At 58.6% G+C, this 15,853-nt stretch overlaps 1 protein-coding gene and 1 long non-coding RNA gene across 2 annotated transcripts; one reads left to right on the plus strand and one right to left on the minus strand.

The window, feature by feature from the left end:
* Nucleotides 1–992: 992 nt before the first annotated feature.
* LOC132465999 (basic proline-rich protein-like) lies at nucleotides 993–12,287 on the minus strand (the record flags this gene model as incomplete). The annotated part of the gene is given in 7 exon segments (XM_060062966.1): nucleotides 993–1,033; nucleotides 1,746–1,856; nucleotides 11,043–11,118; nucleotides 11,217–11,354; nucleotides 11,356–11,601; nucleotides 11,603–12,166; nucleotides 12,198–12,287. Coding segments are annotated over 7 exon segments (1,266 nt in total), but the record flags the coding sequence as incomplete, so codon positions are not given.
* Nucleotides 2,522–4,793, plus strand: LOC132466242 (uncharacterized). Its single transcript, XR_009527793.1, has 3 exons — nucleotides 2,522–2,871; nucleotides 4,004–4,527; nucleotides 4,652–4,793. It is a non-coding gene; the product is annotated as an uncharacterized LOC132466242 (long non-coding RNA).
* Nucleotides 12,288–15,853: the final 3,566 nt, after the last annotated feature.

The raw sequence follows: 15,853 nt of genomic DNA on the forward strand, positions 1-15,853 counted from the left end.
CGGCAACATTAGCCTCCGACTTGACATGTCGGTACGAGGGCACATTGCCCCCGGCGGGGGGGCTGTGCGAGACGTCTCGCCCGTGACAGGCTGATAATGAATCGGCCTGTTGTGCATCGCCCTCCATCCATCCATCCCTCCATCTATCTCCATCTTTACTCCTTCCTTTTCCCTCGCTCGCTGAGCCGTCACCCCTCCCCTGCAGAGCCCCGCTCCTCACTCAACATGACAGTGACATCACACTCGTGTAATGTCACCCGCTCTTCTCTTCTGTCATGCCCCCCCACCCCTCCATCTCCACCCCCCCTCCCATTCCTTCGCTCCCCAGCTTTCCTCAGCCGCTCACTCTAATTAGATGAGGGTGATTTCAATAAAGTTACTGTCTGCTACACTCCATTAGTTATATTAACACCCGCATTCCTGCCCCGCGGCACTCCATCTCTGCTCCTACTTTCACGGAGGAGGAGGAGGAGGAGGAGGAGATCCTCTTCTGTTGCTGGCTGTGGGTAACCTAGTTGCAGAGGCCTAGCAGGGGAGACCAATCAATTAATGAACAAAGGGGCCAAATCAGCCAGCCTCGGTACCACAAAGGCTGGGGACTTTAAACATGGCCGCTCCCGAAACAAGGAGCACAGAGAACGCATCCCTCATCACTGGATGTGCAGCGCCGTCGTGATTTTGTTCATCATAATATCGCAATGTGGCTTAATCGCTTTTCCGCTTCACTGTAAACATTTAACTTTACTGCAAAGTGGGCTAATTATATAGAAGGGTTTAGCTGAGCACAAAGTGAACAACGAATACCTCCCCAACTTTAATGAACGCCTGGTCACTAGGGAGCCGTTTGTGTGTATAAAACAAACTAGAACCTTGTGGTTCACTGGAAGCCGCAGAAGGCCCGCGTCGTTTAACTGCTCTCCGCATTCGTCCCAGTGTTTGGTTTTCAGAGTTCATTGGAACGGTCCCACTCCAGACATCCTTTGTGAATTCCTTCAGGGCTGCAGTTGGTTGTATTTGCTCATGACCACGATGGCTGTTCGGGCGATGGGGGAGAAAATAGGACATAAACCTAAGGCGTGTTCGCAGGCTTATGCTCAATCAACGACGTTCTCTCTAATATGTTGACCTCCTCAACCCAAGAGTTGGTGTGCAAGGCCATTGCCCTCACATGGTCTGTTGGACTGAAGTCAGGCGTACAGCCGTGCGGTTCTACCCAGCAAACGGCTTCAACGGTTAGACATGGGTTGTGGACGAGCAGACGGAGTGTGAACTGCTTCTCCTGGGGCCACTCCTACCTTTACCCAACGTCAGCAGTAGCACTGATCTCAACGAGGGACATTGGACTGCAGACGGTACAACTGAAGGACGCCCGACCACCCTGTCGCGCCTATACATCGTTACGGACGTCTCTTTTGATCTTATTCATCCCATCCACCTGTGCTCGTCGAGCTGTCTGTCACCACGTTCTCATCCCTCCCCTTTTGTCAATACCTCTTTCATCCCATTCAGCCCGTTCTTTATCCCTTTCCCCTTCGGTACTCTCTCATCTCCCGCCTCCACCCCCCCCCCTCCCCGCCCCATCCGCTCATTTTCTTACCCATTCCAGCTGATCCCGGAGACTCCCGCCCAGTCTCCGCGTGTGCGAGATCAGGGAGCAGCCTGTTGTAACAAGCTGTTGAATAATGTACAGGCCAGGCCCGCGGGCCGCCATAGCAGTTAACCCTGTGATCCCCGTCGCCACGGACAGCCATGCGGAAACTTCACAAATGACAGCATGGAACACACGAGGCAGCTCGCCAAGGGAGGCGGAGGTGGTGGAGGTGGTGGAGGTGGTGGAGGAGGTTGAGGAGGTGGTGCCGGGTGGTGATCTCCCACAGGGGGCCCTTCCTCCGTGGTCTTCCTCAAGGCCGACACGCCTCCATCCGCTTCCATCACTAAGGGCCTGTGGAAGCCGGATCCGGGGGTTGGTTTGGCCTTGGCCTTTGTTATGTGAAACATTGATGTATAATTGAAGGCAGGGAAAAGGCAACACTAAATAATTGATTTCAAAGGAGACGTGTCATGGCATCCAGAGGCCTCTCAAGTATTTTGGTTTTGTGTTGCACTTGCACATGAAACATTTCGTGTTTGTTTGACTCCCGGTTTGCAAATTAGCCTTTGGCCTATGCTTAGTAGTAGTAGTAGTAGTAGTAGTAGTAGTAGTAGTCGGACTGGTGAGCATGCTACCTGCCTGTCGTGGTTCCGACGTTGTTCCGATGTTTGTGCACTCAGCCTTGCCTTAATTGGTGTTTTGGCTGTTTGTCAAGCAACGAGGGTCATGGAAGCTGATTATGGTGTGATTTCCAGGTTCGAGCCACAAAACTAATTATTTTTTTATTTGATACAAATCCATTCTTGTTCCAGTATATAGGGGTCCTGGCAAATTATTCCGTAATAGCAGAGTATAGTGTTTGTAAGTTAAAAAAAATGTTACAAGAACTGATAGCAATAATGTAAACACACCAACAAAAACCCATGACAAAATGACACTTTTTTATTTTCAAATGCATTTTTCGAAGTTGTGAGTCAAATCTGAATAATAGATTCAAATATGGATCGCGATTCTTATCTTCAATCTTTATCCCCACACCCCGGACATTTGGTCATCAATTAGTCGACCGCTCCACACGACAACAACCAATCCACCCAAAGGCTAACGGGCACACGGGATCTCTTGAACCCGTTTACAATCGATAGCGATTGCCCTCTTCCTTAAGTGCTACTCATTAGCTGCAGAGCCCCATATCCTGAGGCCGTCAAGTATTGATCTAATGGGCTGATTGGAAGTTTCCCCTTCTGTCTGTGCGTGTGCGTGCGTGCGTGCGTGCGTGCGTGCGTGCGTGCGTGCGTGCGTGCGTGCGTGCGTGCGTGCGTGCGTGCGTGCGTGCGTGCGTGCGTGCGTGCGTGCGTGCGTGCGTGCGTGCGTGCGTGCGTGCGTGCGTGCGTGCGTGCGTGCGTGCGTGCGTGCGTGCGTGCGTGCGTGCGTGCGTGCGTGCGTGCGTGCGTGCGTGCGTGCGTGCGTGCGTGCGTGCGTGCGTGCGTGCGTGCGTGCGTGCGTGCGTGCGTGCGTGCGTGCGTGCGTGCGTGCGTGCGTGCGTGCGTGCGTGCGTGCGTGCGTGCGTGCGTGCGTGCGTGCGTGCGTGCGTGCGTGCGTGCGTGCGTGCGTGCGTGCGTGCGTGCGTGCGTGCGTGCGTGCGTGCGTGCGTGCGTGCGTGCGTGCGTGCGTGCGTGCGTGCGTGCGTGCGTGCGTGCGTGCGTGCGTGCGTGCGTGCGTGCGTGCGTGCGTGCGTGCGTGCGTGCGTGCGTGCGTGCGTGCGTGCGTGCGTGCGTGCGTGCGTGCGTGCGTGCGTGCGTGCGTGCGTGCGTGCGTGCGTGCGTGCGTGCGTGCGTGCGTGCGTGCGTGCGTGCGTGCGTGCGTGCGTGCGTGCGTGCGTGCGTGCGTGCGTGCGTGCGTGCGTGCGTGCGTGCGTGCGTGCGTGCGTGCGTGCGTGCGTGCGTGCGTGCGTGCGTGCGTGCGTGCGTGCGTGCGTGCGTGCGTGCGTGCGTGCGTGCGTGCGTGCGTGCGTGCGTGCGTGCGTGCGTGCGTGCGTGCGTGCGTGCGTGCGTGCGTGCGTGCGTGCGTGCGTGCGTGCGTGCGTGCGTGCGTGCGTGCGTGCGTGCGTGCGTGCGTGCGTGCGTGCGTGCGTGCGTGCGTGCGTGCGTGCGTGCGTGCGTGCGTGCGTGCGTGCGTGCGTGCGTGCGTGCGTGCGTGCGTGCGTGCGTGCGTGCGTGCGTGCGTGCGTGCGTGCGTGCGTGCGTGCGTGCGTGCGTGCGTGCGTGCGTGCGTGCGTGCGTGCGTGCGTGCGTGCGTGCGTGCGTGCGTGCGTGCGTGCGTGCGTGCGTGCGTGCGTGCGTGCGTGCGTGCGTGCGTGCGTGCGTGCGTGCGTGCGTGCGTGCGTGCGTGCGTGCGTGCGTGCGTGTTGAGGTCAGCGACTGTGGTCTCCAAGGTATCGGATCATTTTCCCCCCTTCCGGCCCGACAACTGTTCCGGTCCATGGGACACAAACGCGCTGTCTCTGTGTGTGTCTCTGTGTGTCTCTTTGTGTGTCTCTTTGTGTGTGTGTGTGTGTGTGTCTGTGTCTCTGTGTGTGTGTGTCTCTTTGTGTGTGTCTCTGTCTCTTTGTGTGTGTCTCTGTGTCTCTTTGTGTGTGTCTCTGTGTCTCTTTGTGTGTCTCTGTGTCTCTTTGTGTGTGTGTGTGTGTCTCTGTGTGTGTGTGTGTGTGTGTGTGTGTGTGTGTGTCTGTGTGTGTGTGTGTGTGTCTCTGTGTGTCTCTCTGTGTGTGTCTCTGTCTCTCTGTCTCTCTCTCTCTATGTGTGTCTCTCTCTGTGTGTCTCTCTCTGTGTGTCTCTCTCTGTGTGTCCCTCTCTGTCTCTCTCTCTGTGTGTCTGTGTCTCTGCGTGTCTCTCTCTGTGTGTCTCTGTTCATGCGGAGCGGCGGAGCTGGGGTATGTGCTACATGGGGTAGCTGCGTGTCCAATGGGACATGTGCTACATGGGGTAGCTGCGTGTCCAATGGGACATGTGCTACATGGGGTAGCTGCGTGTCCAATGGGACATGTGCTACATGGGGTAGCTGCGTGTCCAATGGGACATGTGCTACATGGGGTTTCCGGTGACGGGTCTGTCTGGGAGCCGTCCCGTCCAGCTGCTGCTCTGCTCATGGCTGTCGGGTCTCCCCGGGGACGCGGGGTACATTCTGCCTTACAGCAGGGCCCCCCCGCGCTGAACCCCCCCCCACGCACTGAACCCCCCCGCCCCGCGCTGAACCCCCCCGCCCCGCGCTGAACCCCCCCGCCCCCCCGCCCCGCGCTGAACCCCCCCGCCCCGGGCTGAACCCCCCCGCCCCGCGCTGGACCCCCCCGCCCCGCGCTGAACCCCCCCGCCCCGCGCTGAACCCCCCCGCCCCGCGCTGAACCCCCCCGCCCCGCGCTGGGCTCCAGGCGGTACTCGTAGGCGGGGGGGGAGGGCGGTGTGTTTCAGCGTTACACATGACGGTTCACTGCGAGGAAACGTATACAGTCGCACACACGCACATGCACAAGGGTGCAGTGACACATTAAGGCACTGGCACAAACACACACGCGCACACTTATTAAGGCATGCACCATTAAACTGTCAACTGGTGTGTGACAGGCCTTCCTTCTGGGCGGGGGGGCGGGGCTGTGATTCCTCAGCAGCGCCTCTACATTTAAACTGGCTTGCTGTTTTTCTTTTCCTTCAGTCTGTGTCTGCCCGTACAAAAAGAACACAACCCGGTGTTTGACTTTAGCGCTAGTCACATGCATCCTGTCGTCGTTGCCGCGGCGACGGTTCGTCAGTGTGGATGGGCTGCCCCCCTACTGTAAACCTGTGTGTGTGTGTGTGTGTGTGTGTGTGTGTGTGTGTGTGTGTGTGTGTGTGTGTGTGTGTGTGTGTGTGTGTGTGTGTGTGTGTGTGTGTGTGTGTGGAGCGTTGGTGCTGCAGAGATAGACCTGTCATCCACATATGCTTCCCTGTAGGAGTGCATGGAGCTTTGTAAAAGTGGGGGCTGTGAGATGGGGGAGGTGGGGGAGATGGGGGAGGTGGGGGAGGAGGAGAGTGTTTGGGTTCTGAGCTGAGAGGAGCTTATATGGGGGGGGGGGCAGTCTGGGCAGGGGAGCTGTGGAAGGGGTGAGAATAGAAAGCTGCTGGGACTTTGGTTAATGCAATATTGCTGTAAAGTGTGGGCTAATTGTTCTGTGTTCCAGGTCAGAAAGGCGTCATTAAAGTACATTGATCCAATTATCCCAACCCATTATGGTCCTACCCGCTCATCATATCCACATTACTAGTAATTGTTTTTCAAATGCATAATTAATGCTAAAAACATATCGGCCTTGTATCGGAATACATACTATCTGCATTAACATACTAAATGTATATCCTCCCATTCCAAAGCAAATGTGAGGTATATATGAAGATGGTTGTCTCTGCATTCCCTTCCCGTTGGCCGGGTTCTACTAGTGGCTCTCTCTGAGCGTGTTCTCTACCGTGGGTAGAGCTGTCTGCCCGGGCTCTACTGGGCGGTAATCTGTGGGTAGAGCTGTCTGCCCGGGCTCTACTGGGCGGTAATCTGTGGGTAGAGCTGTCTGCCCGGGCTCTACTGGGCGGTAATCTGTGGGTAGAGCTGTCTGCCCGGGCTCTACTGGGCGGTAATCTGTCGGTAGAGCTGCGTGTCCAGGCAGGCAGAGCGGCACGGCGGAAGCAGGGCTGGACGGAAATCCTGGCAGTGGATTCTCCGCCGGGTTGGAGAGTCTGTTTGATTACAGACAGAAAGCAAACCGCTAAACCGTTCTCCAAATGAGTCCGGTTGAACCCGAGGGTAGGATCCAGGACAGGGGGAGGTGATGGCGGCTGTAAGGCCGGGCTGTGAGCTTCATATTGGGGGTGGGGGGGGACAGGGTGCAGGCGGTCTGCATGGTGGAGAGGTGCGGAGCCAGCCTGGCCGTGGTTCTGGAGGAGGCAGACCCGGCCCGGCAGCCCGGAGTAGGGGAGAGGAGCCCGGAGTAGGGGAGAGGAGCCCGGAGTAGGGGAGAGGAGCCCGGAGTAGGGAGGAGGAGCCCGGAGTAGGGAGGAGGAGCCCGGAGTAGGGAGGAGGAGCCCGGAGTAGGGAGGAGGAGCCCGGAGTAGGGAGGAGGAGCCCGGAGTAGGGAGGAGGAGCCCGGAGTAGGGAGGAGGAGCCCGGAGTAGGGAGGAGGAGCCCGGAGTAGGGGAGAGGAGCCCGGAGTAGGGGGGAGGAGCCCGGAGTAGGGAGGAGGAGCCCGGAGTAGGGGAGAGGAGCCCGGAGTAGGGGAGAGGAGCCCGGAGTAGGGGAGAGGAGCCCGGAGTAGGGGGGAGGAGCCCGGAGTAGGGGAGAGGAGCCCGGAGTAGGGGAGAGGAGCCCGGAGTAGGGGAGAGGAGCCCGGAGTAGGGGAGAGGAGCCCGGAGTAGGGGAGAGGAGCCCGGAGTAGGGGAGAGGAGCCCGGAGTAGGGGAGAGGAGCCCGGAGTAGGGGGGAGGAGCCCGGAGTAGGGGGGAGGAGCCCTGTCATGACCATACGGACGCCATAGGTTCTGCTGTCAGCCAAAAGCGCCCGGCTGCTAATGAATGCATGAGGGAGTGCAGGTTGGCCCTCGTGGGAACAGAGGTATTTGGTAACGTTATCTAGGAGCTATGGCGAATAACATCACGGTTAACGAGAGCACGCGGCTGCGGCTGCTTTGTTGATATAAATCCCATACATCCCCAGTTGTCAAATTACTACTTCTTTCCTTCCCCCACACAAATGCATACTTAGACGCACGCACGCACGCACACACGCACACACATTTAGACACACGCGCGCACACACACACACATTTAGACACACGCGCGCACACACACACATTTAGACACACGCGCGCACACACACACATTTAGACACACACATTTAGACACACAAACATAGCAGTTTGGTTTTCCTTCAAAGCGCTTTGACTATTTTTTAATGCATTTCCGTGCGGTGAGTATGAAATCCTATCCGTTTGATCGGACGGGCAAAAATATGGGCAGCACAATGGAATCCCATCTCTCCTTGTGTCAGCTATTCTTCCCCGCTGTTGATATTCCCATGGGAAGGCGTTTTGTGCTTTGCGTATCACAGTCTGATCAGTGCGGGTCTCAGTCTTATCTGAACATGAAGGGAGGAGGAGGAGGAGGATGATGGAGAGAGGGAGAGAGAGGCAGGAAGGAGGGAGGCGGGGTGGAGAGGAACCGAGTGCCGGGGCTTTGGATCCCGGGGGTGTTGTAGCTACCTTAAATTCAGTGGCCGGCCTCTTAAATCTATCTACAAGATATTGTACTGCCGTGTATTACTCTGGCAGATACATCAACCCGCTCCGCCCTCGCTGCCTCTTCGCTCGCTGGTCCCAGAGTGATGGAGGAGCTCTGCCGGCCGCCTGCGCTCTGAACACTCCTCGCCTCGTGTTCTGAGTCTGGCAGAGGGCGCTCTCCCTCTCCTCGTGTTCTGAGCGCTCTGCCTCTGAGTTTCCTCTTCCTCCCTCTTGTTATTGTTGTGTGTTCCTCTGTCACTGCTTCCCGCCGTGCGATCGTCGCTGTAGATTGCGGTAGCCGTGCCGTGCGAGGGTTTCTCCGGCTCAGTTCAGCACTTCTGCCTCCTAGCCACGGGCATTAGGGGATCTCCATGAGGCCGTTGGGCCGCGGCCTCGCCCGGGATCAGCTGCTGACAGGCCCTTCAGCAGGACCCCTGCCGTGACTAATGCTATAATATGTATTATTATATATTATATATATTATTGTATTATTATAGCATCTCCACTGGAGTGGAGGACACACACGCATTCTTGGATCAATAAGCTGTGTGTGTGTGTGTGTGTGTGTGTGTGTGTGTGTGTGTGTGTGTGTGTGTGTGTGTGTGTGTGTGTGTGTGTGTGTGTGTGTGTGTGTGTGAGATGCTCCCCCGCTCGCTTGTCCTTCAGCGTCCTGGCGGGGTGACGCTGGATAAACAACGTGAACAAACAGCCCCCCCCCCAGCATTGATCTCTCTCTCGCTCAGCCCCAGCTCCACATTGATTCTACCTGCACTCCATTTATATGAACCTGAACCGCAGAAGCCTCTACCACAGCCCGCCTCCTCCCCCTCTGCACCGGACTGACACCCCATGATAAATGACTGGCCCGCCCCTCGTCTCTACCCCCCCCCCGCCACACGGAGGCTGTCTGAGGCGCTGCGAGCCCATTCCTCCCCCCCTGAAATCCAATAGAGTCGACTTCTCCTTCCTCCAAAGCGCGTGTGTGTGTGTGTGCCGAGGGTGTCAAGCGAAGTGTGTGTGTGTGTATGTGTGTGTGTGTGTGTGTGTGTGTGTGTGTGTGTGCCCCTGCCGTGTGTGTGCTTGTGTGTGCCCTGCCTTGTGTGCGTGTGTTATTCATGGCTTGAGGTCATCCTTTTTATTTCCAGTCGTGAACATGTCCCCGTCATTATACGGGGGGGGGCTGCGGGCCATCCATATGCATGACGCTGCACGCGGTCAAGTGGAGCCCGGATGATGCATCTGCTGTGGGACGCGTCCCGCCGTAGGCCCCCCCCCACCCGGCGGCTCCTGGCTAATAGTCTGCGCTGTCGCTCAGCGGCCTGCACAGATATACACACGCAAAAGACGCTCAAAGCGAGGTCAAGTCGTCGCCCCCCCCCACATGCACCCTCTCATCAGCCGCTCCTCAGATTGTTGTTTGGCCTTAATTAGTGGAGCTGATTAATGGCTGTATCAGGGGTGTGATCAGACATCACCTGCTGTACAGAGAGGATCCCAGCGCTGTGGTCAGGCTCTGATTACCTGCTGGAGGCTCTCAGCGCTCACGGAGCTCCTTAATAGCTTCTGCTTCCTTAATGATGCACCTCCTGCCTGTTTGATCAGCTCCAGTCCTCACTGCCGCTCCGGTGACAGGAGCCCCATGGATCATCTGCGCCATTTCTTTATTTTTTCTCCTTCCTGTGTGTGTGTTTGTGTGTGTGTATCTGCGTGTGTGTGTTTAAGGATTCTGTGTGAGGTCCATCCAGAACATCCCTTACACTGTGAAGCCAGCCGGCGGATGGGGGGGGGGGGAGGGGGGGTAATCGTACAACAATCGGCACGCCATACCTCTGACATCCAACCTCACACACATGGTCATCTGTGCCCCCCACCTCCTCCCCTCCTATAGGGAAGTAATCCACTTCCTGGCGCTCACTTCTGAGGTTCCCTTGGTTACCGGCGCTGAGATGACCAGGATCTGAGGACAGACCTGAGGAGTTATGCGACTGTTTAATGAGCGAGGAAGAGGAAGGAGTCGGATATCTATGTATATTTCCACTCCACCACCTTCAGTGTTTTCACTCTTCTTTGCTTTCTTCGTCTTGGCGGAACGTGAATGTGTAATCGTGTCATTATGCCAGTTCAACCTCCATCACAGCGAGACGGGATCTGTTAGCCTAACCCTAACCCTAATGTGTAATCGTGTCATTATGCCAGTTCAACCTCCATCACAGCGAGACGGGATCTGTTAGCCTAACCCTAACCCTAATGTGTAATCGTGTCATTATGCCAGTTCAACCTCCATCACAGCGAGACGGGATCTGTTAGCCTAACCCTAACCCTAATGTGTAATCGTGTCATTATGCCAGTTCAACCTCCATCACAGCGAGACGGGATCTGTTAGCCTAACCCTAACCCTAATGTGTAATCGTGTCATTATGCCAGTTCAACCTCCATCACAGCGAGACGGGATCTGTTAGCCTAACCCTAACCCTAATGTGTAATCGTGTCATTATGCCAGTTCAACCTCCATCACAGCGAGACGGGATCTGTTTTGACGGGGGAGCGGATTTAATCCTGTAGCAGGGGTCTGTTGGAATGTAATCTCTCGCTCTCGAACTCCCGCCCTGCCTCTCTCTCTCTCCATCCATCACCCTCTCTCTCCATCCCTCACCCTCTCTCCCCATCCTTCACCCTCTCTCTCTCTCTCCATACCTCACCCTCTCTCTTCTACCGTCTCTCTCGGTCTCTCTCTGAATTTGCCCATGTCCAGAAATAGACAGAACGTCTCGTCAGTAATTCTGATTGAATGCACATTTGCCATCTTCTCGTTCCAGTCATAATTGGTCTTTAGAAAAAGATTGCACTTGCTCTTGTCTAAACTAAAATATGAGCCTGCTTCACTTTGTGCCATTACCGCGTCAACGAATGATGTTGCAATCATTTCTAATTACTCTGATCGGAGGCCGAGAGTGGGGCCATCGTTGTAATTGCCGGGGCGGGGGCTTATTTAGGGAGAGAGATGGAGGGAGACATGTCTCCCCTCTGTGAAACTGTCTCAACCGTTGGGGGCATTAAACCGAGGTGGTGGGAGAGAAACTAAGTGGTGGTGCAGCCGCGGTTCTGCGTCATGCCCGGGTGGGGGTGGGGGTGGAGGTGGGGGTGGGGGTCTGGGCTGGGGGTGGGGGTGGGGGTGGAGGTGGGGGTGGGGGTGGGGGTGGAGGTGGGGGTGGGGGTGGGGGTGGGGGTCGGGGCTGGGGGTGGGGGTGGAGGTGGGGGTGGGGGTGGGGGTGGAGGTGGGGTCGGGGCTGGGGGTGGGGGTGGAGGTGGGGGTCGGGGCTGGGGGTGGGGCTGGGGGTGGGGGTGGAGGTGGGGGTGGGGGTGGAGGTGGGGGTGGAGGTGGGGTCGGGGCTGGGGGTGGGGGTGGAGGTGGGGCTGGGGGTGGAGGTGGGGGTGGGGGTGGGGGTGGGGGTGGAGGTGGGGGTGGGGGTCGGGGCTGGAGGTGGGGCTGGGGGTGGAGGTGGGGGTGGGGGTGGGGGTGGAGGTGGGGTCGGGGCTGGGGGTGGGGGTGGGGGTGGAGGTGGGGCTGGGGGTGGAGGTGGGGGTGGGGGTGGAGGTGGGGGTGGGGGTGGGGGTGGAGGTGGGGGTGGGGGTGGGGGTGGGGCTGGGGGTGGAGGTGGGGGTGGGGGTGGGGCTGGGGGTGGGGGTGGGGGTGGGGGTGGAGGTGGAGGTGGGGGTCGGGGGTGGAGGTGGGGGTGGGGGGGTGGGAGGTGGGGGTGGAGGTGGGGGTGGGAGGTGGGGGTGGGGGTGGGGGTGGGGGTGGGGTGGGGGTGGGGGTGGAGGTGGGGTCGGGGCTGGGGGTGGGGGTGGAGGTGGGGGTGGGGGTGGAGGTGGGGGTGGGGGTGGGGGTGGGGGTGGGGGTGGAGGTGGGGTCGGGGGTGGAGGTGGGGGTGGGGGTGGGGGTGGAGGTGGGGGTGGAGGTGGGGCTGGGGGTGGAGGTGGGGGTGGGGGTGGGGGTGGAGGTGGGGGTGGAGGTGGGGGTGGAGGTGGGGGTGGGGGTGGGGGTGGGGGTGGGGGTGGAGGTGGGGTCGGGGGCTGGGGGGTTAGCGGTGGGGGTGGGGGTGGGGGTGGGGGTGGAGGTGGGGGTGGAGGTGGGGTCGGGGCTGGGGGTGGGGGTGGGGGTGGAGGTGGGGGTGGAGGTGGAGGTGGAGGTGGGGGTGGGGGTGGAGGTGGGGGTGGGGGTGGGGGTGGGGGTGGAGGTGGGGTCGGGGGTGGGGGTGGAGGTGGGGGTGGGGGTCGGGGCTGGGGGTGGAGGTGGGGGTGGAGGTGGGGCTGGGGGTGGAGGTGGGGGTGGGGGTGGGGGTGGAGGTGGGGGTGGGGGTGGGGGTGGAGGTGGGGGTGGGGGTGGAGGTGGGGGTGGGGGTGGGGGGTGGGGGTGGAGGTGGGGTCGGGGCTGGGGGGTTAGCGGTGGTCCAACCGTAATACTTAATTTGTATTTTCTTTAGAGAGAATGAGAAGTCGGAGGTACTGTTCCTCCCGTAGGGCGTCCAGTCTCCACACAGAGGCGTGAAATGAATTCATAACTCGGGGGAAGATGGAGACAGAGCGAGTGGCGCTGGGGGGAGAGGGAGAGCGAGAGGGGGAGGGGGGAGAGTGAGAGTGAGAGCTAGAGGGCGATGGAGAGAGAGAGAGAGAGAGAGAGAGGGAGACAGAGAGAGGGGGAGACAAAGTCTGAGTGAATGGTTTTCTTCACCTTGGGTGAGGTCGAGGCAGGACCGCCTGCCCCGTGGGCTCCAGCCCCCCATGGAGGGGGGGGGGGGGACACCATGCCGCCATTTCTCAGCCTCCAAATTTAATCGCGGCCGACCACAATGGATGCATGAAATGGAATTTGAATTTCAGATTGATTGTTTCTGTATTGATGGATGCCAAGCGAGGAGGGGGGGTTCCCCGAGGCCACTGGCGGCTCCTTAAAGTGAACCCGTCTAAGAAAGCGAAGCGTCGTGCCTCACAAACACACGCACACACACGGGAGCGCGCACGCGTGTGTGTTTGATGCCTTGCTTCACGAGGGAGCCATTTTTCAGTTTTTTCTTTTTGAAGTTTAATCTTCAGTGAGGGAACGGCGGTGCAGCAGGAATGCAAATGGAAAGCTTCGCCGTGCGCTGGGGTTCTCGCTGCTTGTTTGCATGCCTTCAGAATCTGACACCATTTCCTTGTCGTCATCCTCACTGCTCACAATAACAGTCCATTCGGCTCGCTTCGTTGCCTCCTCTGCATTTAAGCGAATGTCTTTTAAAGTGAGTTCCACATAACGTCTTTGGAAAGACGTTTTTTAAAGATAAAGAAGACTTTTTTTGGTCGTGTTTACTTTGAACCCTTCGTTCCCCCCCCCCCCAAACTTTGCATTTTTTTTTTAAAATTGCCTCCCCCCCCCCCCCCCCCCCCCCTTATCCTTCAGCTTCTGTCTTCCTTGTTTTTGTATTTAAAAACGCTTCATCCTTCACTCGCCACTCAAAGCCGGGCGGCTTCCGATGCAACAGCCATTAGCGCTACATGTGCTGCCTTTGAAAGTGTCCAGATTAACCGGATTAGGGGGGAGAGATTACAACAGCCTCTTCCTCACCCGGCAGACCTTGACCCACCTTCCCCGCTGCGTGACCGGCAGGCGGTTGCGTGGACGTCTGGGATTTGATATGCGCGACAGAAGGGCTGGATGGCGGCGACCCTCATCCCTCCATAAACTACGCAGAAGACGATGATGCTAATGTCACGGGCGATGGAAAGACGGCAAACGTTGCTGAGTAATTGCGGCTCTACCTCGCTGTAGGATCCATCATGTGGACCCTTTAATAGCCGTGAGCGTTTTTTTATGGTTCCTACGATTCTCCCTGAAAGGCTCGGGAATGAGAGGCGTGGCCTAGCGCGGGTAGCCCTTCTAATACGACTCTGAGCCTGCGTTGGACCCACAGTCACAGGGGCCTTCAGAGAGCCGAGGCCCTCCCATTGGGTCAGATCAGAGCGTCCATGAGGAACATGCTCAACGTGCTGCTGTCAAACCGATTCGCTCTGAGGCAAGTCTGAACCGATAGGTTCGTTCTGAGCTTGGATTCTACACCGCGTTCCAGGAAACCAGATGCAGTCCAGACGTTTCATTGAGACTGTGCCGTTGCCAAGGCACTTAGCTGTGAAGCGGGAGGGACATCATTTATTTCTGTCAGCCGGTGCCCTGGGAGTGGAGAGCGGGAGGGGGGGCAGTGTAGGGGGGCAGTGTACTGGGGCAGTGTACTGGGGCAGTGTACTGGGGCAGTGTAGGGGGGCAGTGTACTGGGGCAGTGTACTGGGGCAGTGTACTGGGGCAGTGTACTGGGGCAGTGTAGGGGGGCAGTGTAGGGGGGCAGTGTAGGGGGGCAGTGTACTGGGGCAGTGTACTGGGGCAGTGTAGGGGGGCAGTGTACTGGGGCAGTGTAGTAGGGGGGCAGTGTAGTAGGGGGGCAGTGTAGGGGCAGTGTACGGGGGCAGTGTACTGGGGCAGTGTACGGGGGCAGTGTACTGGGGCAGTGTAGGGGGGCAGTGTAGTAGGGGGGCAGTGTAGTAGGGGGGCAGTGTAGTAGGGGGGCAGTGTAGTAGGGGGGCAGTGTACGGGGGCAGTGTAGGGGGGCAGTGTAGTAGGGGGGCAGTGTAGTAGGGGGGCAGTGTAGTAGGGGGGCAGTGTAGTAGGGGGGCAGTGTAGTAGGGGGGCAGTGTAGGGGGGCAGTGTACTGGGGCAGTGTAGGGGGGCAGTGTAGGGGGGCAGTGTACTGGGGCAGTGTACGGGGGCAGTGTAGGGGGGCAGTGTACTGGGGCAGTGTACTGGGGCAGTGTACTGGGGCAGTGTACTGGGGCAGTGTAGGGGGGCAGCAGCCCCAGGGTCACCTCTCGCTCACTCCCAAAGTTTATTTGTAAAATAGGATAAACTGGGCTCTGTGCGGCGGGGCCGGTGCCAATGCACCAACTCATCACGCCAGAGAGAACACTCCGCTCTGAACGCTGAGATGGATTTAGGGGGAGAGGGGGGAACCGACAACCAACCCTGTCCGTAAGGACATGGAGAGAATTATGTTGGGGAGGGGGGAGGGGGGGGGAGGCTTCTGCAGATGGTCAACTTTAGTGGTGTTTATCCAGGGAGTCGTTTCAGCTGAGGCCTGGGATTCACACTCGGCCCCCAGACGTGTTCTCTCTCGCTCTCTCCCTTGTTTCTCTGTGTGGTTCGGGGGGCGTGTGACCCCCCCACCCTGAGGGACGGCAGCGCTCTGGCCGCGGGGGCTCGGAGTCACCTGCCCTTGTTCACGGTGCCCCTCAACCTGTCCCCATCACTCAGCCCGTCCAGCCAGCGGGGATATGTTAATTGGGGATATGTTAATTGGGGATATGTTAATTGATGTTTCCCAGAGCCGTCGGATCAGATTGATGGCCGCCTAAGGGAGGTGTATTTTCCTCGCTCTGTTTTTTTCCGCGCCGGTCATTTACTTACTTACTTACGGGCTCCTCCTCCTCCTCCATGTTTCAGGAGGGGGGGGCATCCCTGATCACGGTACCCGATCCTGGGTGTGCGAGAGAAGGCTGCGAGGTGAGCTCCGTCCCTCCCCCCCAGGAGTGCCTCAGCCAGCGTCTGCGTTCCCGCTCCTCTGCCTCGGCCCTCTGCCCTCCCCGTGGGTCGGCCCGCTACAGCCCCTCCCCTCCCCGCCATCGCGCAGGAGTGGAGTACTGACGCCTTTCCTCCCTGTGGAGCGTTCCTCTCTGACCGAGCGGTAGAGTGGGGATGAGGGGGGGGTACGCCCCAGACCAGGAGATGGTCCGAGCCATTAGCCTTCATCCCGACGGCTGCTAATACCATCCTCTGCACCACACGCCTCCATTAAGGACCTCATCCCAGTGCATTACAGCCTCGCTCCACGATGACATCGCTGCCCTCCCCCCCCCCCCCCCCCCCTTTGCGTCCCCCCCTCC

Source organism: Gadus macrocephalus, chromosome 10 (assembly GCF_031168955.1).
Source record: "Gadus macrocephalus chromosome 10, ASM3116895v1".
Lineage (NCBI taxonomy): Eukaryota > Metazoa > Chordata > Actinopteri > Gadiformes > Gadidae > Gadus > Gadus macrocephalus.